Consider the following 19,929-nt stretch of genomic DNA (forward strand, 5'->3'; position numbering starts at 1 on the left):
TTCAAGGCAAGATAAAAAACACCATTCACTGTCCCTCATCCATTAAACCAATCACCTCATCATAGAATGCCAGCAGGTTGCCTACTAGTTTCAAAGATTAGTAAGTAATCAATGGCTTATAGTTTTCTGGCGGCCAGAAAAAGAGGAGTACACCAGGAACAGACATTGTTCAGTATGTTCATCAATTTCTTGAATAAGGAGATAAAGGGCAACCTCAACAAATTTGCAGACAACACTAAATTAGAAAGAGTGGCTGACATACTAAATGGCAGAGCAACAGTCCAGAGGAATCTGTATAAAGTTGAAGACTTGGCCAATAGAACCTGCATGAAGTTCAGCAAGAACTATGGCAGACTAACCCCATGCATTTATACAAGCCGGGGTCCAACTGGCCAAATCCTACTGGTAAGCACCTCAGGGTTATTGCAGATGCCAGGATGACTACAAGACAAAATAGCACTCTCCTAGCCAATAAGACAAACCAGATAGTAGGCAGCCTTAGAAGGAACATAGCCAGCAGATTAAAGGAAGTTCTTATCACTTTTTCCTTAGCACTGGTCAGGCTTCCCCTCAGACAAAATGTCCACTTTGGGCACACAAGAGAAATGGGAGAAGCCTATAAATGTGGTGGGGTGCTGCAAGTGCATGACCTACAAAAATAGGTATGCAAAAAACAGTTTAAATTGTGAACACTGAAAAGTAGCAGATAACTGTGTACATATGTGGGACAGCGACAGTTCAAAACTGAAATATTGAACTCTAAAGCACAAACCTTTTACTTGGCAGCTGCAACTTGTACAGGCTACAAAAACTGGCTGAGTCAGAATGATGTAAGCCAGAACTACCACTGTTCACAAGTTGTGCTTCTGTACACATACTATTAAGTTTAGGAAAACTGGGGGCTTAACAGTGCAGAAAAGCACGAGAAGGACATCTCAGCCAAAGAAAACATCACAGAAGTGGGGCAAGATCCTGGAGATGGAGGCGATGTATGAAGACAAATATCAGACGATGCCCAGGGACCTTGGCCAATAATGTTCAAGACTGGTAGCTGCATGCAGCTACACAGCATGAAAACAACATATCTTCCTGCTGACTTTCTCTCTGACCTTCCTGGACCAGCTGTGATATCTGTGATAGGAAGGGAAGTCAAGACCAATTTAATGCAATGTTATGTGATTGTGGGAGCATGAAACAGTGAGTGTTTCAAATAATCACGTTGCCTAAAAGCCCTAATTTCACTTGTTCTTAAGTAAACCCCAGTAGCCAGATCTACCATGGTTTTTTATTTACTGTCTTGCAGTGACAGAGGCTAAGGGGTGATTCTATAGCTACTCACAAATACTTGAAGCACGTTAAAAAAAATGCTGGGATCAGACTCTTCTCAGTAGTGCCAGATGACATAACAAGAAGCAACAGCCACAGCAACATACTGCAACTAGGAAGGTTGTGGGTGGATGTTCAGAAGAACTCTTCCATTTCCTTACCCAGGAGAGCAGAGGATCAGTTCTTCTCTGCATCTTTGGCTGGGTTTAACAGGATGGCATGAAAAGAGTGATGGCTTGCACTAAGCTTAAGAAAGGAACACTGACATGATCCACAGGATCTACCCAAACAACAAAATGACAATCAATTTCCGTCACAAAACAATGTCCATTTTCTCCCCCAAAGGTTCATGCTTTATACATTGCAAGAATGACTAACATAGTGCTGTATTTAGCTAATGAAACAACAGAGAATAAAGACTAAAACACTGCACAGATAACAGTGATACAGAGGAGAAACAAAATCAAGCTCCTTTTCCCCCTCCTCTTCCCACTTAGACCCACCCCAAAAAGCATGTTTTCCTACCTTGAGGTGGTTCATTAGTAAATTTGACAGATGACTGCAAAAGATTAATAGGAAAGTCTGGGTGAGCCTCTGTAGTGATCCAGGTCCTGAAACCTTCACTCATAGTTTCTGTTGTGGTGATGGTGTCCATTAATTCACTAAGAAAGTCTAAGCCAAGGTGGCAGTTCTGTAGAAGAAGCCATCCTCCATCTTGCATGCACTGATTTAACAAGCGCCTTGCATGGACTTCTTGGCCCTGACCCATTGAAATGGCACGACAGGGAATGTTCTGGAAGGAGAAAAAAATGCTTTGTATTGTTTTTTAATGCAGTTCTTTAGAATGATTAGCCACATGATTTACTGCTTCTGTAAGCCAGTATGTAGTGACACTGTGCCACAAAGAAAACCTCTCAAATCAGTGGAGATTAATTATACTAAAACAGAGTAAGCAAAAGAGCACAAACTTCCAAGTGCAATCATTCAGAAAAACAGAAGATGAAAAAAGCCCTCAAAAAGGGATCTGAAAAAGACAAACCGACCAGGTTGCTATCAGGACCATACCAGTCCATGGGTAACATGCAGGCAAAACTCCCTCTTTTTTTATAATTCTTACTGTTCTTGTTAAATACGCAGTCCCCTGGCTTAGGTTGGCTGCCTGAGTCCCAACAGGGAAGAAACAGAATTGTCAAGCCCAGTTGAGTATGTTAGTCCATACACGTTGTAGGTACAGATGAAGCCGTGGGCAAAGAACTGGTGAAAAGGCTGAGTTTCATGGATGGTTTCCTGCTCCAGACTTCTTATGCTGTGAGCCATGAGCTGCATCAATACCTGTCAATGTGGGCCTATCTTCAACTAGCTAAAAGCTGCAAATTTAACCTTAAGTTTTCCTGCTAGAAACTCTGTCTCTGGGAAACCAAAAAGAAGAAAGTCAGACAGTCCTAAACAATGCAGATGAGACTGTGAGAGAAAAAGCTTAACCATGTGAAGCTGGCAGGTCACTTGACCCTACAGTCAGAGAACAGGCCCTGACCTGATTTTATTTAATAGTATAAATGCAGCTACTGTATGATCCTCCACATCCTGGCAAAAGATTTAAGAAGAAAACACCAAAGATCAGAAAAGCTATATCCTGCTCTCAGATCAGTGAAAACTGAAAATGCAGCTAAAGGAAGAGAAGCTAAATAACCTGCAAGAAGCAAAGCTGAATAAGCTGTGAAGTTGGCTGCGTGCTGAAGGAGCAAAACCTTTGTCTGTTCTAAGGAGAAATACAGCTAGCACTTCTCTAAGTCAGACACTACAACTACCCCTCCAGATTGCATATATATTCAGCTGGTTCAGTGTTCTCTAACAAAGCATATGCTCGTAACTTGCTCTTCTCAGCAGTTACCTCTCAAATGTACAATCAGTAAAGGTTATAGAAACATCAAGAAAAGGAAAAAAATATTTTTTTTCGTTATGGATTGTCTTTATTTTACTCCTTTTGAAATAATTGTATCAAAATGTCTGCCTACAGAATGTTTCTGTAAATAGTGAGTAAGATCAGCATATGTGTCATCTTAATGCACCATGCAGATGAAAATACTATAATTTTAGTCAGCTCAGTGTCCCTGACAGTTCTGCTGAAGGCCCCTGAAGTAAGAAACAAACTGCATAATAATTAAAGTATATGTTTTTAACATTGTTATAAGCTAGATAAGATTAATTTCATTTTAATTCAAAGGTTTGAATTCAAGTGGGGGCAGAAATTCATAGGGAGCAGAAATCCAACTAGTTTTAAGATAGTTTGCCTGCTTTGTAAAGAAGTCTATATAGCTCAGTAGTCACAGATACTGTTTCCGTTTCTTTGAGGGGAAGACATCTGAACAATAAAATCTTAGAGTGAAAAATACATTCTTGTCATGAATTTGAAGAATGTCAACTGTAAATGAGTGGTTTATATTGTTAATATCATACTTAGAGGTGCCATTAATAGCCCTGCATGAATAAACTAGGTAATCTCTTCGGCACCTTTGCAGCCTGACTTCCTGTTGCTCTATATAGTCTTCCTTAAAACATGAAAGTACTTTAAAACTACCCACTGCAATATACTTTTGGAATGGCAGCAAAACCTGATGGATTTTAACAGTCAACTGCAGAGCACCATCTATCTTTGAGCACTTTACTAAACTAAGGTTTTGCTTAAGATTTGGCGGAATGGGAGAGTTTTGTTCCCCTGGTTGCAAGAGTGACTCTGAGTGACTTGCTAACTTCACGTAACTCTGTTAGGAGTTTAGTATCCCTTGCCTGCTTGTATGGCCAGTGGGATAGAAATACTCAGCTCCTGGATGCAAGTTAGAGTTACAATTCAATCGTATACTCTGAAATGCTTTCAGAGGAGCCACTCTTTCTCTTTATTGATTACAGAAACTAAATCCTATTGGAGAAAGTGTAAGGAACTATCTAGGAGTCCATTTGTGTTGATGGGCCAAATAAGTGACAGAAGACACCATCTTAAAGCTGACACTCAAATTTGTATTCATACTATAAGCCAAGAAAGAAAATAGGAATCCAATCTGAATCAGCTAATGTGTTTACATGGACTTGAGGATACCTTTGATTTTGCAAGACGTTCTATATTTTCAGTGGGGTCAGACCCCACTGACAAAAAGCATGTCAAAGGTGTTCGACAGTCACTTTCTGTCCACATTGCTTCCATCTCAAGAATAAATCCTTCTGCATATTTCACACCCAGGGATTCTGCAATGTAGTGTCGAGCCTAAAACAACACAACAACAACAACAAAAGTTACAAATTTTTTTTTGTAAATTTTTTTATTTACCAATAATCACTGATGTGGAATTTGCCAATATCTATGCACTGGATGACAACAATTTTTTAAACTTTTATTTTCAGCTTTAACAAAAGAAAAGTTACAGTCCTACATGTTGCAACTATTAAAATTCTCAAGTAACAAACTTGAAAGAAACAAAAGAATTCTGTTCACACAGCAGCCAATCTGTGAGCATTGTTGTTTGAGTATGCTAAATGTTTTTTTTTTAAAGAACTACAGAAATCCATGCAAAATAGATCCACTGTTGGCTCTGAGGACAACCAAAATGTTGCTCTTAAATTACTGATTGCTAAAGCTTGGTAGAATGCCAAGTGAAAGAGCTGCTTTATAGCAGCCCCATTCTTAGCTCTTCCATGAATGTATTGTTGGCACTGGCTCTACAGCATAGCAGACTAAACAGATCTTTCAACTGACTCGCTTAGTTTTCCATCGATTTGCTGGAAATACAAACAGAATTCTCCTGCCTGGTGGCTACCAAATGCAAGTCCTACACTAAGTATCTGTTTCTACAGAATATAAACACAGTTCAGACTTAACCCTTGAAGGTCTCAGCATTCCTTATGCCTCTGTTTTCCTCTTTGCATGGACATTTTGTAAAAGGATTTCTAAGCTATCCTGGTGTGTAAAAGACTTTTCTGAGAGCCATGATTCTCCAACTGTGTGAACTACTAGCACAGATTCTGGGGAGTGCATTACAGAAAGAAACACCCAAGATCAAAGGGGACTGAGGAAGATGTCAGATCCAAAAAAAAACAAAAAAAAAACAACACATCAATCAATACACTTTCCACTATTAAGCATGACTTCTGCCCTAGTTAAAAGAGGTAAAACTTTATAATGTTTGGGGAAAGTAGGAAAAGAAGAGAGAAAGAAAATAATAATAAAAAGGATCTCCCTTTTCCTCAACAATTAAAACAATTACACTTTTTGAAATTACTGTTCAGAGACATTCTGTCTCAAAGATGGTTGTTTCAAGACAATATAAGTATTAATGGATAAGCAGCAGCAGCTTTATTATTTTGGACTGTTTAAATTGTGGAGTTCCCATACTTCTTTCCTTTGCCAGCTACAGAATAGGAAAGCACGAAGGATGAATCGTTCATGGATCTTGTTGAAGAAGAGGTCCCTGAAAAAAAATGATGTCCCCTAAATACAACATGGATGCTATCACAATGTCTAATGTATAAAGTTGAGATATGGAAGAAAATCAGAAGTACTACTTTTCAGTGCAGCTGAAGATTGAAAAAAAAATTGAAAATAAGATATACTGATAGGTTCGAACATCTCATAAACCTATATGGAAAAGAAAATTGAAATATCTCATCCTGTTGAGAAACTGCTATTCCGTTACAGTTTCTCTTACCATATCTGCAATGAGACAGTCTTAATTATTACTTCCTCAGCATGGAGCTACAGGTAAGTAAACAGTTCAGCTATTTTATTGCACCTGTCATCAATGTGAGCTGTTCTCTTTCCACTTCTTGTGTGAAGAAATAGGGATGCATCTTTTAATTCTCTGGACAAATGTAATTGCTTCACAAGTTTCATGGCTCCACTTAAGAAATGCCACGCAAAAAGACTGGCATTCTTACAGATCAAGTACAATGTTTTGTTACAACTAAATAAATATTTCTTTCATGTGTATTAGAAGGACCTCAAAACTCTTTCTCATTTTCAAAATACTTCATTCTGCAACACATATTATGATAAAAACAAAGTCAGAGGACAGAAGCTTAGAACTAGTAGTTCTACAGGATATATATATATACATATATACATATACATATAGCATAAACACTGTACGAAAGCTTATCTTACTTGGGCAACAGTATGATCAGGGCACCAGCTACGGACAAGGAGTAGTTTACGGAACTGATCCAGCAAGCTGTCATAACCATCAGGAATAATGGCTTTTTCAGGTGCTTCTGCATCAAACCAAGCTTTCCAAGCCTTCTCATTCCTAACAACTTGCACCAGAAGCTGACTAAAAGGGCTCAAGCTAGACAACTGCACAAGGTTGAGCCATGTCACATCAAGGATCCACTTTTTTGGTTTTGGTTCCACAGAATTCAGATCCAAACTGGCACCTCCTGCAAAACAAAGAAGCATTGTATAGGAAAAGAAATAAAATAAAATAAAATTGATAAAACAAAAAATAACAAGTAATCAAAAATATTTATTTTTGTTATTTAGAGAGTAAAAATCTTTGCAAACCAAGACATGGAGATCTAGAATTTGCATAAAGGAATTATTTAACAAAGACAGATTGGGGTCATAAATGATAAATGGTCTCAGTGCCTCCCAAAATTGATATCCCAATATTTTTTGAGCTTCTTTTTTATCCATCTGTAGAGTTAGAGTAATGCTGTCCTAGCTAAAAGGTTACTCAAACCCAGGTATTCACTCCAGATCTGGGAAGGACCTATGGTTAGCCCAGTCTCCCTTCATTTAGACTACAGAACAAGAAAGCACACCATGCACCCATTTCCAGAACTACGTAACTTCAACAACCACTTAGCTCACACACCACTCCAGCATCGTGCCCATTTGTACTTCCTATGCAGCTGAGCCAAGCTGAATATTAAACTGGTGTTCACAAAACAAGCTGATATATTTGGATGGCAAGTACCCTGTTGAATTTATATTGGTATGTGATTGTGCTTATTTTGGAGACAGCAAAGTCCACCTCCACCAGAACTTTGTAAGTTTTACCAAAACTTTTCTTTGTCATTGTGTCTTAGCAGTGACATGCAGAGGCAGCATAATGTAGTGGAGCTGACATATAACAATGTTTTACAATATGTAACAAATTTCCACTTTTTCTTTTTTATGCTGACACTTTAATATATAGAGTTCTAATGCATTCATATGCCTGCTCACCAGCAATAAAAAGAGATTTTTCTGACTGTCTCCAACCTCACAGACGAAGGTATGTGGAAACTCAAAAAGGGGTACACAGGAGAAAATTACCCAATCTCTTATAAAGTAATGTTTTTTTTTTTTTTCTGTTATCCAATGCAAAACAGTTAAATAACCATATAACTGATTTTAGCTTTATTTTGACAGTGAATAATCTATACTGTTCATTTTGTTAAATTTATATTGTAAACCTCTGTTGTGCAATATACATGCGTTCATTCACCAGTTAAAAATCATTGCTCCTACTGGATACAATATATTGCTACTGTAAGCAGGGCAAAATCTGAATTAGGCAGTTCACAGACATATGTAAATAGAGCAGATTTTAAAGAGAAATTACCTTTGATCAGTGTCTCAAACTCATTGTGTGAAATTTTCTTGGCCTGCAAGTCAATCTTCAGTGCCAGAAGCAATGTGAACAGGAATCTATGATTTTCATACAGCCCTCGAACTGTATACTTGAAGACTTCGTAGGTGAGATGCTCGATTACATATAGTACCCTTTTTGCTGTGATCTGAGATTTCTGAGATCTTTCCACTGACAGATCAAAAATGCCAAGGAATTGCCGTAAGGATGTTTGGTACATGACATTAACCAAGCTCATTTCCACAATTAGGAAATAAAGGATGCTACCACGACAAGCAACAGGCCGATACTCTTCACGTGCAGTGTTGATTTTCACCTCTGTCTCTGCTGCTACACTTAATTTTTCACTGACCTTAAAATTAATTGAAAAGACCATGGAGATTAAGTCACATCACTTTTGATTTATACTGCACAAGCAAAAGTAAAAGGTCTTGATTAAGATCACATTTGTATTTTTAGTCAAGCTTTGCTTCATTCAGTGTTTTTACAGAGGCATTGTGTCTTCATGTGTGCACTTGCAAGGTATGTCTGCAATATGCAACACTGTCCAGGTAATAGTTTAATTCTGCAATATTTTCGTGATGAAAAATGATAATGTTTCTACCATTTATTTGTTAAGAAGTCAGATGCTATACAGAAACTCTAAATGGAAAAACAAAACAAAAAAAGGATCTTTCTACAGATAATCTTTACATTCACAAAATATATCTACAATGTACATAATATTCACCTCTTCTGCTGTTGCTTTAGTGATTCTTAGGACTTCTATCAGAGACTCATCTTCAACCAAAGAGCCCTCTGTACTGGTTAGACGAAAGAGTAGATTATCTTCAAGCTCCTGCATTTTCCTCTTGTTAGATGTCACTTCCTCCATCAGTTTAACTCTTTCTGCCTCCAGTTCCTGTATTCAGAAAATCAGAAATATTTAAGATTAATTCAAAGAAAGATGCCTTAAATGACACAGAAAACATGATTTCATGCATGATAGTTTGTGGGGTTTCCTGCTTTTTCTGTAGCATATAACATTTCTGTATTTTGAAGTCATTTATGTCTACTACTTTTGTTTGACTGATGCAGCACACTGAGGAGTGAAAAAGCATCAGAATTAACCCCCCAAAAAATCTTCTTCATAGTAAGATGTTTAAAGCACTGAAACTAGTTTCCAATGGGAAATAATAAGGGTCACATTACATTAAGTACTTAAAATTAAATCAGACAAAGGACTGGAAAATGCATTCTATGGACCGATTCTACATTTTTAGGGAAATTGACTGGATGACCTGTTCCTTTTCTAACTTTTATTATCCTGTGACTTTGTAAGATACACTCCCCTACTGCTTAGAAAATAGGAAATACTACAACAATTACTATCTATGTGATGTGGAATTTTTATTCTATTTCTACAAGACAGGCAATGGCAAGTGAACAATGACAGACAAGTCAACACAATGCCAAGTGAAATGAAGCATTTATATTGCACAGTCCAACACAGCTCAGAGACACCCTTGCTGGGTACCTTTATTTAATCAATTGAGTCAACCTTTCTGTAAGGAAAAGGCAGTTAATAATACAAGTCTACCTACACCTATGGCTTCAGTTTATTTTCATTCTTGACAATGTGCCAAGTTAGATAAAAAGGAGGTGTACACAGTTACAGAGTACAGGAGAGGCTCTCTTGTATTTCAAAGGAGTAGTGACAAATTTATTCACTCTCACAAACTTATTTGGGAACTGTTCATAATATATTCTAGGACTATATTATGTACCTCTGTGGAAGCTACAAATAAACATGTCGTAAAAGAAGAGAATGATTTAAGCCCCAGTCATTCAGGTTCAGCTTCCACATTTTCTCCTCTTTCGTTAACACAAGATTAGAACATGAATTTAAGTACATACTTAAATTCTATTTATGGACAAGTTTATCTTAAGCACAGACACCCCGCCCATTCTATTTGTAAGCCTTTAAAGTGCGTCTTTCAGAAAATAAGCAAATATATCAGGTGACAGGCTTTTTGTTATTTAGGGAGTAAAAACTTTAAAGCTGAGAATAATATATACTTCTTTGATCATATATGCTGTTGATAACTACAACAGTCTTTAAGAATGCTTTGGTTCCTTTAATCTATTACTTTAGAACAGTAATCAGAAATTTGTCTTCTTGTTTGTAACAGAGAACTTGTTTTTCAGATTCTCTGTTAATGCTCAGTCTTTTCTTTGAACTAAATTTTTTAGAGGTCCATCAGCTTTGGCTATCTGTGGCAGGACGTTTTTCTATTACTGAGACAGAAGAGACAGAACAATCGTGATTTCTTCATATCTGCTAAATGAATAGGTTAATAAATGTGGATCACCAGTAAACGTGTCCCAGTGCAGCAACCAGTACTAAACAAGTATTGCCCTTGCAGTTCCCTTCAGCTGATACAGAACACATCCAGTGCTATTCATCCAGAATATTTTTCAGTGATTTTTTTTTCCCCAAAAATGCAATCTAGGTGTTACTACATACATACAATAAGAATTCTGTAATAGATTTGTCCAGGAAAAACAGTAACAAACAACAACAACAAAATTCACAGTGGGTCTCTGTGTGGAGGGAAACTAAAGGGTACTCACACCACTTTTTATTTGAGATTTTAAAAGTAGGACTGTTTATATGCAGGCCATGAGAAACCATTTTCACTTCTGTCTTGAGAAGAGGGATTTAAACTGCTGTCTCTCATCAGAGATCTATAATCACCATGCTACAAGTAGCTTGGCTGGGCTACTCCCAGCCACTCCTGCTGATGCTGTTCAATTTTACTTATATAGACATCTACTGGAGTAAAGATTAAAAGTTTTACACCCTGAGCACTTGTCCCAGCCTGCCTGTGGATAGCTTTTCCTCATTACCTACTGTTGTAACTTTCTCAGTTTTCATGAACCAATTCACAGGAAGTTTGGGCATAGCAATGACTTTCTCACCTCTGGTTGGGACTATCAGACTGAAGGAAGGGCTCTTAGGCTTCTCTGCACTTCAGAAAATGCTTGTATGAACAAAAGGAAAAGATGGTGGCTGGAGAAAGTGACAGCACCACTAAAGCACACTGTCTAGAACATGCTTTTGCAAAGTGGAAGGAGGAGGAATGAATTCCGTTAGGTGGGGAACAGCTCTCACACAAGCAAGCCTGCCTGTGTTATTTATTGAAAGCAGCAGCTCTGCTAACCTATACCTTAATCTTTGTTACTTTGCTCACAAAAGTGCAGTTATAAAATGTTCCATTTGAAATAAATAAGCCATTCAATTTGGTATGAAATGCAACTTCTGTGCTTTCATTTTAATGAGAAAAGAAACAAATATTTCATGTTAGTGTAATTGAACAATATAATTTATTGGTTGACTTCCACAGTATAAAAAAAATAATAAAAAAATTTGTCCCCAGTGTCTGTAATGAATTGACTTCTAAGTTTTTGGATAACTAGGCTGTTAAATTAGATCACACAAAAAGAAGTAAGAACAATTTAAGAATAGGAATCAAATTATTTTGGAGGATGGATGGATGTCTCAGATTTTGTATTTTGAAATAAAACTTCTGAGAAACACCTGGGAAATTTTCTTCCTCACATTTGCTTACAAAAAAATCAATGGAAAATTTAGTAAGAGCAGGGTCAAGTCAGTGCTGAAAACTCCTTAAAAGTTTCATATCTCCTTGCACACTAGACCATGGCTGGCAAGAGAAGTATGAGTTCATATGCATTTTTTTCATCTAATTCAAATTAATTTTAAAAAAGAATTCAGAAATAAAAGGGTTTTCTGAACAAGGAGCATTTGTTATACATAAAGGAATAAAGACAGTTCATATATGTCATGTATATGCCTGTGATGCATTATTAATGAATAATTTTCTTTTTTTCTCTTTTCAAGGCCAGATCTTAAAACAAATGTTTGTTGAGGTCTTCTCATTCCATTAAAACACAGCTCTACATTGTCCTTCAGCAAAAACACAGAAAAATAAACTTACATGTGCATTTTTGTTCTTGCATTTGATTTCAGCCAAGACATAAAATACATGTATATCTACTGTCAGTGAGAATGCTGAACAATTCTTCCTTCTAAACAAATATTGCAAATTACTAGATACCTGTTTTTCTGTGAGGATGACACGGCCAAGGAGCTGATCTTCCAACCCTTTCATAGTAACGGTAAAGTCAATCACTGTTGTTCTTGCACTAATTTCTGGAGTATATGCAGGATTAGCCAATTTTGTTGTCATATAAAGGGTAAACCCCTTCATCACATCCACCTCTTTGTCACCTACTTTCACCTGAAAATAAAAAAATGACTCAATTTTCAAAAGTAATTTCATCCAGTGAAAAATAGATAAGATCTTTTTTTCAAAAAAAAAAAAAAATAAATATATATATATATATATATATATATTTGCACTTTTAAAACTTTCTGCTTAAGGGGAACAAACAAGAAAACTCAGGAGTTCATTGCTGATCTTTTTAAGTGTTGCAGAAGTGTGAATCTCTACATCACCCAGACTATCAGACACCCGGCATCTGTCCTACTGTCTTTTTACTTTCATGTTCACAATTCATCTTACTTTGTGTGATGAACCAGATTTTATGAAGTTTTTTTCCAGGATGTTATCTAGAGCAGGATCAAGTTCCTCTCCAACGTCTTCTATTAACAAAGGTCGGCCAAGGGACAGGCTGTCTTCTATGTGACTTCTGAAGAACTTGTGGTTCAGAGCTGTAACCTAGGAAGGTTGGTTCACAATATAGCATGCATTTGCAAGCACAAAGAAAACAGCACAAAATGTGTTGCAGTATTCAGAAAGTATATTGCTCCTGGGATATCTACACAAATGATTACATTCTAGGGAGCAATACTTGCCTCTTCTGAAATGAATGGAAGTTTTGTTTTAAGGTTAACAGAACAGAGGATCACACTTGCTGTTTTTCTTCCATGTTAGCTGTATATTTAGTTATCAGTCTATCTATCTAATTACTGTAGTGTCTTAATACCTTTTAAGTATTAATAGATTTATGTTCAAAACACTAATGTGAAGCAGGTAAATACTTATAGGGTTCAGTTAGGAACCAATCTTACAATCTCGTATCAGATACTGAATTTCCAATGAAGTTTCTATTTCACAATATCAAGTCTAGAAGTTACTAAAAATCACATAGACCCCTTAGACCCTTATCATTTATTTATATTTAATAATTGTAATATGTACCTTTGAGATGAGAACTGGATAGCCTTTCCAAACATCTGTTATCCCATGATTTTTTAATTTTATTTTTTTAATCAGAAAACAAGCTAGGATAGGCATGCTTTTTAAAATAAAATACCTGTCCTGAAGGGAATACTCTTCAAAAAAGGTATGATTACAATATCTAGAGGCAAATTACATGGGTTTAAAACACTAGAGGCAAATTACATGGGTTTAAAACAGTGTATTATTTAAAAATTGGTTCTATATTCCACCACCATGCACTTTTAGCTTTGTTATAACATAGGCATACTTGTTTCAACCAAAAAGGTGCAATCTTAATACAAATGAAACTGACAGAAGAATTTAGTGTCTGAATGAACTTGAATATAACCATAACAAGACCACAGCAAAATACAATATGTCAGATGTATAGGCATAATCTAAACAGTTGAATATTGAGATTCTTGACATAACCCTGCTCCTCCTGGACTCTACAGGGGGAGAATTCAGATTCTTCCAACACAGCTGGCACCTAGATGTCTAAAAGATGTCTAAAAGCTCAGTGCTGATTGAATTTTCACCGAAAAAGATTCCTCTGTATCTAGAGGTTGTATGTGTATACATTCAAAGTCATGTAAATTTTGAGACTACCCTTCAGGACTTAGAGATTTCGTAGGCTGTATACTTGTGCATAGTGACCACAAGGCAAGCCTGGTGGACACTATTCTCTGTCACCATCAGCTATAGCGTATAAAAACTATGAATAGGGAAAAGAAGAAATCTCCCAGTCTTTGCTTTGGTGAGCATGCTGGACCAGAGAACAGCGGCTCCATGTCCATAAGTGTGTGCCAGCAAGTGGCTACAGCCATCTGAAAGGTAGGCAAAACAGACTCAGTGTTACTTTAAGGAGGGAACTGAAGTAGCAGCTTGAAGGATGCTTTAAACTACTGGGGGAAAAGGTACAATATGGTAGAAAGAGTTGGTACAGGTCCCTAACTCAGAGAGTTACTGTTTCCTCTCCTGCGCTAAGCTTGGCATCTCTCTCAAATCCTGAGTAGGAGATGCAAGTCTCAAGAGCAGTGGAATAAGAGATACATCATTCTGTCTATTATTTCCTGAGTTTTGGGGGGGGCAAAGTAAGGTCTAATGTAATTTAGAGGAAGTTATGTAATCTACTGTAAGAAAATAGGTTTCACACAGTCACAAACTGCCGAAATCCTTTTGTGAATAAAATTCTCATGTTTTAGGAGAGCTTTTTTTTAATATATTTTTAAGACATTATTTTTTCAAGATCTTTGAGTACTCTCTATTATTTTTGCTCTCTTCTCAGTTAATACTTCCTGTTGCTAGCTATGTTTCTATACCATTTTGTGAGCATGCTCTATCTACCAGAAAATGCATTTAATGCTGGATTGAATGCTGGGCCTTTCTAAGGGTGGTAGAAAATATAAGTACAGGCTTATAAGTACACAGAAGGTTAAAAGTTTAACTTATGACATCACCATGATGTAAACAGCTCTCTGGATATTCCTGTTTTTACTATCTTTCTAATTTTTTTTCCTTATCTACCACTCTCATTTTGAGTGAAGGTAGTATACTGTGGTATTCATGTAGGAAAGTTGTAGGAAAGATTTTATACTTTAACAACTAAGTCTTTAGCATCATGCTTGATCTAGTCTGAAAATATATTTCTAGATCTTTATCATGATCCATCTTATCTTTATTGGCATAATAAAGTGTGAAGGGTAGGCTGATTGGAAGAAAAAAAAAAAAAAAAGATTTTGAGTAAAATAGAAGACAGAGATCCCAAGCAGGACAGCTAGAGATGCCAAGCTAGACAGAAACTGAGAAAGGTGGATAAAATAAGCAATACTTTTTTTTTCTTTTTTTTTAATCATATGCATGTAGTCATCAAGATGCAGCTGAAATTTGGACTCTGTGTTTGATATGCCTCAAATATCACCAGATTTCCATTCTGCCTCAGGCTGCCATGCTCCTTTTCTAGTTCTTCACTTTTTCTTTTCCCTATTGTCATCTGAAAATGCTCACCCTAAAGTGTTATTCCCATGTGGCATTGATTGTCTGATACTCTCTGGTCTTAGTTTTGCAAGTCATTTACTTTTCCCCTATATTTCTCTTTCTCTATGAAAAGTAATTTAAAAAATAATCATAAAAATACATATTACATAACAGATAATCCCAATTTTCTCCTGAAACTATCTCTCTGGGAAACAACAAAGCAGTACAAGTTATTTCACCCTGATACAGATAGGTCACAGATTTTGCATCAGTCTTATTTTAATTTATGTCTAGCTGTATACCAGAAACATCAGATTCAAATTACTGTAACACATGGGCAAAATAAGATGGAAAAATAGTTTGCATTGCTAAATATGACATGAAAGGACAGACATGTAAAAAAAAAAAAAAGTATTTACCTGGAGTCCATTATTCTTTTCCTTATTTTTAATCCAGATCTTTCCTTGACCTTGTGGATCAATCAGCAAAGGATATCTAGATGCTTTGGTGACAATGATGCCATTCTGAATTGAAAGGTCATCATTTGGGAGACCCTGGAGGTTCCATTCACCAACAGTGGCATTGTCAACAAGCATACCAGTAAGATTCAGGTCCTAGCAGAAAATATGTAATGACAAAATTACTAGCAGTTAGAGGAGTTACACTAAAATGTTGGATGGAAGGCTTGAATTTTTATTCTGATCACAGCGTATGATAGAATATATTTGGTACTTATTGTTTATCTCCTTTTTTCAAAGGTCAGTGCCTAAACTTTTGAAGTAGGGTAATAGTGAAAGTGAATTCTGTTCAAGCTTTGAGGGTCTATTAATTCTTAAAAGATATGGATGGTACCAAAGAAAGGGACCAACAGCATTGGAGAAACTCTGAAGCCAGTTCAATATCTAATGACAAGTTCATTTTGGTATTGGCAAACTCTTTTATTGCTAGGCCAAAGGCCTTGAAAGGCTTGTCTCTGTCAGAAGAGCTTCATACTGCTATAAAGTTGTAAAGTGCCTTCCAGCCATGTACATGAGTATGGAATGGCTTGTGGGTGGACTGAGAGGAAGAAGAGGAGATATATTATGGACCAATAACTGTGGTCTATCATGGAAAGTTATTGTTGCTATGGTCAAAACTCTTCCCAACTCATGTATTTTCTTAAAGTTTGATTGCCCCTAAAGACCAACCTGCTTTATTTTATTCACTAGGAATGGTGACTGGCCTCTCAAGAATGTGTATGTGAGTAAAACAGTGCCTAAAATCATAAGTCAAGCTCTTTAAAGTAAAAATAAATAAATAAATAAATAACAATGGGATTTTAAAAAGAATAAACTTGAATGATTTTTATTTGCTCCTTTCATTTTTCACTCAAGAATTCTTATTTTTAACCTTTCTCTACAAACATGTCTAAAAAGAAACAAAAGGCCTGGGTATCTTACAAAAATCACATAATTTAGCAGCTGATGCCTACGACAAGATTTCAAATATTGTAAGACTTGTGATACAATCACAAGTTAGTAATATCAATGGTTACAAGACTCAAAAGCTTTGTTGACTCTTTTTTTTTTTCTTTCTCTTATTTTTGAAGATTTTGAATTAAGGAGCTCAAGTCATTTTCAGAAGACAGAGAAACTTTAAGAATCAGTTTCCAGTTGTGAAAAGGACAGTAGAGAATTTAATAAACAAAATTTTCAGAACCCAAAGCCATATAAGCCATATTTAGTTCCGAAAGGGGAACTTTTTGGATTAGGGTCCAAAAATTTTATTATTATTATTTTATTTTTTTTACTGCAGGAGGAAGTTACAGTCTTTGAAACTTATCTTATTTAAATGCCTAGCTACAAAGACAGATAGCTAATTTTAAACAGCTCTCTTTAAATTGTTATGCCTAAATGACTCATACACCCACAACCAGTTAGTCTGTGACAAAGTAAGGCAGATGTCAAGCCTTTTGCTTGAACTGCAAAGCTGCTTTCTTTCCTGTGGTGTGAAGTACCAAGAGAAGCCCATCTGCTGCTTTTTGTGAGCACTTAATTCAATGGAAAAAAATAAAATTAAATTAAAACACTCTTACATAGACTGTCACTGAAATCATAATCCTGTCCTTAACAACAGCTATCTAAACAGAACGGCAATTATGGTTTGAAACACATGTTAATTACGACATTCTGTATCTAGTCTGTCCATGTGAGAAAAGTAAATATATTAGCAGCACAGAAACAATCAAAAAGTATTCCTCAAATTTTGAAGGCTGCAGCTTAGTGGTAACGCAGTCAGAACATCTTCACAGAGGCAAAAATTCAGTTTGTTCTTTCTTTCCCTGTAAGGACATTTTACATCCAAGTTCTCATCCTTAAATGGCAAGAATCTTGACAGATATTCCCCAAGGTAAGTAGCTTTTAAGAACATTATGTGCAGAGTTTAAGAAAGAGCCTCCCTGGGATAAATGTATGTAGGGGAACTCCCATACCACGGTGGTGAAGAATGTTGCCTGAGACTGCACAGTTACTAGTACTTTATTAATAAATCCATCCAGGCCTTACATACTACTTTTCATCAGGAGCTCTCAGAAAGCTTTGCTGGGTAGGTCAGAATCATTTATTTTCATACATCATACTATATACTGGGCTGAGCTGTGAGGTTCATCCTGCCAAGTCAAGGTCAATCACTGTTACGAGAAGCACTATCCACTGTGTTTTCAGTGTCAAATCCCCAAGAACCTGAAAAGAAGATGCAACAGGAATAGGGATCTAACTTCAATTCTTTCACAATGATGGAGCCATGCGTGTACACACGTTGCTCACTTATTCCCAGCAGTTTCCAGCAGCAACTGCTCTTTCAAAAGTTTTGACAGCTGAAGACGGAAGCCTTTTGGGCTCAATGCGTCCATTCCTGTATTTAGAGTAGGAGAGATTCCCTGAACTATTTCTCAGCCTTCACTGCTGGAGAAAATGTACACAGGAATTCAGAAAACCAAGTGAAATGGGACAGAGATTAGTCAGAAAGACAGTTTTGATTATTATGGTTAAAATTCTTTCTTCCACATGAATCTATCTTCCAGTTCTGAGGAAGAATATTAGACAGACCTCCTCAAAGTCATGGAGTAGGAACAAGGCTGGTGCAAACATATGTACCAGAAGAACTGCCAGTTCCTGCACTCTTGGGATAGATGGTGGGCAAAGGAAAGAACAAGGTTCATGTAAAGGAACCTGTCCTGTATCATAGTCCCTTCACAGAAGTCGCTCGCTTCATTAAAGGTGGTATATGACGTATTCAGGGAACTGAAGCTGCATGGTGGGACATCACCTCAGATGCATTTTAGGCCATCACTGCCCACACAGACTTCAGACAGTTGAGGAGCAGCTGTAATAAACTCACAGAGAACAGCCTTATAGTGACAAATCTACATGGATTAAACAGCTGGAGAAAACTGAAACAGTAAAACCAAGCTTTTAAAAATGCAGCGTTTTTTTTTTTCTTTCTGTTTTTAACTTAATCGTTTCAACAAGACACTTCAAATTAAATGAATTAAATGGTGTGGGGAGACAGCAGAGGGTGTGACAGAAAGGCATTAATTGCTAATACACGGGTGTGCAGAGGTGACATTTCCTGATTCAAAACCTATAATAGTCTGTGCTATAATTGGGTATAAGAGTATTTTTTATGTCAATCAGGAGTTTAGCTATACTAAACTAAAAGTGAAGTGTGAAGCTTGAAAAAAGAAAAAACTGTGTTTCCATTTTACAGATATTTTTCTATCAAATTAGATTATTAAAATGTTGTACTTAAGAAAGCCTAAATGAAAATAATGGAAGCTTTCTATTCCTAGACTAGTTTGTTGTGCTTATGATTTTACATATTAAGAACAGTATGTTAAAGAATTTCTGATGTACTCTGTCAGTAATATGAAATACATGAAAAAAGCCTTTCATCCAGATTACCCTTTATATTTTAAATTCACAGGTCAGAGTGAAAAATGGACATCTCGAGAGAGAACAGATTTTTAGTGGCAGCACATCAGATTGTAGGTGGTAGAAGGGGAAAAAATATAAATCTTGCTGGGCCCCTGGAAGTTGGTTGGGGTGTAACTCCCAGTCAGATGAGAAGCCGCAGACCAATCTCTCCACCTCTGCACCATCCTGCAGGCCTAACATGGGAGGCTGCATGGAAAATTCTATGGGCACAGCAATACCAGTTGTGGGGTGATGTTTTCAAACAGATACTCACAAATTATTCATTATAAGGTGAGGACTTAACACATTAAGGGAGATGGCTATAACCGGTGTTTTCTTCCATATATTTTCTACTTTTTCTACTATTTTCTACTATTTTTTTCTACTATTTTCTACTGTTGATTTGCTTTACATTATGACTGAAATCGCGGACACAACACAGTATTTGTGAAAAACACCAACTATAGGGGAAAAATCTGACTATTCAATGGAACCCCTTATATTAAGGTAAATCTCTTCTAATCTGGTTCATTTGTCCTCATTTCCCATGTTATGCAATTTTCTTCAAGGGCATCACAGCTCAGATACCCTCTCTGTCTTAGATTTGGCAGAGCCTTGTCCTATGTACTAGTCTTGTGATGCATGAAAGAATAAAGAGGATTTTAAAACACATTTTTTAGAAGCTCAGTTGTCAACTGTACAGAATTTGTATTTATTAAAAAAAAAAAAAAAGATGGAATATGACAGCCAGTAAATAAATATCTTCCATTTAAGTATTTTTATGGAATGGATTGCTCTTAACATTAT

The 19,929-nt window shown here is 36.5% G+C and overlaps 1 protein-coding gene and 1 long non-coding RNA gene across 2 annotated transcripts in view; one reads left to right on the plus strand and one right to left on the minus strand.

Annotated features, from left to right (window-relative positions):
- The window catches only part of LOC137850821 (dynein axonemal heavy chain 5-like), a 147,919-nt gene that overhangs the window by 31,001 nt on the left and 96,989 nt on the right, over positions 1-19,929 (minus strand). The window contains exons 62-69 of the mRNA XM_068671256.1: positions 15,589-15,783; positions 12,533-12,688; positions 12,065-12,247; positions 8,677-8,847; positions 7,920-8,298; positions 6,479-6,750; positions 4,421-4,585; positions 1,852-2,119 (exon numbers count right to left, since the gene is read on the minus strand). Coding sequence (XP_068527357.1) covers positions 1,852-2,119; positions 4,421-4,585; positions 6,479-6,750; positions 7,920-8,298; positions 8,677-8,847; positions 12,065-12,247; positions 12,533-12,688; positions 15,589-15,783 — 1,789 coding nt within the window. The remainder of the gene's footprint in view (positions 1-1,851; positions 2,120-4,420; positions 4,586-6,478; positions 6,751-7,919; positions 8,299-8,676; positions 8,848-12,064; positions 12,248-12,532; positions 12,689-15,588; positions 15,784-19,929) is intronic.
- LOC137850822 (uncharacterized) lies at positions 15,776-19,901 on the plus strand. Its single transcript, XR_011092827.1, has 2 exons — positions 15,776-17,557; positions 19,133-19,901. It is a non-coding gene; the product is annotated as an uncharacterized lncRNA (long non-coding RNA).

This window comes from Anas acuta, chromosome 2, assembly GCF_963932015.1.
Source record: "Anas acuta chromosome 2, bAnaAcu1.1, whole genome shotgun sequence".
Lineage (NCBI taxonomy): Eukaryota > Metazoa > Chordata > Aves > Anseriformes > Anatidae > Anas > Anas acuta.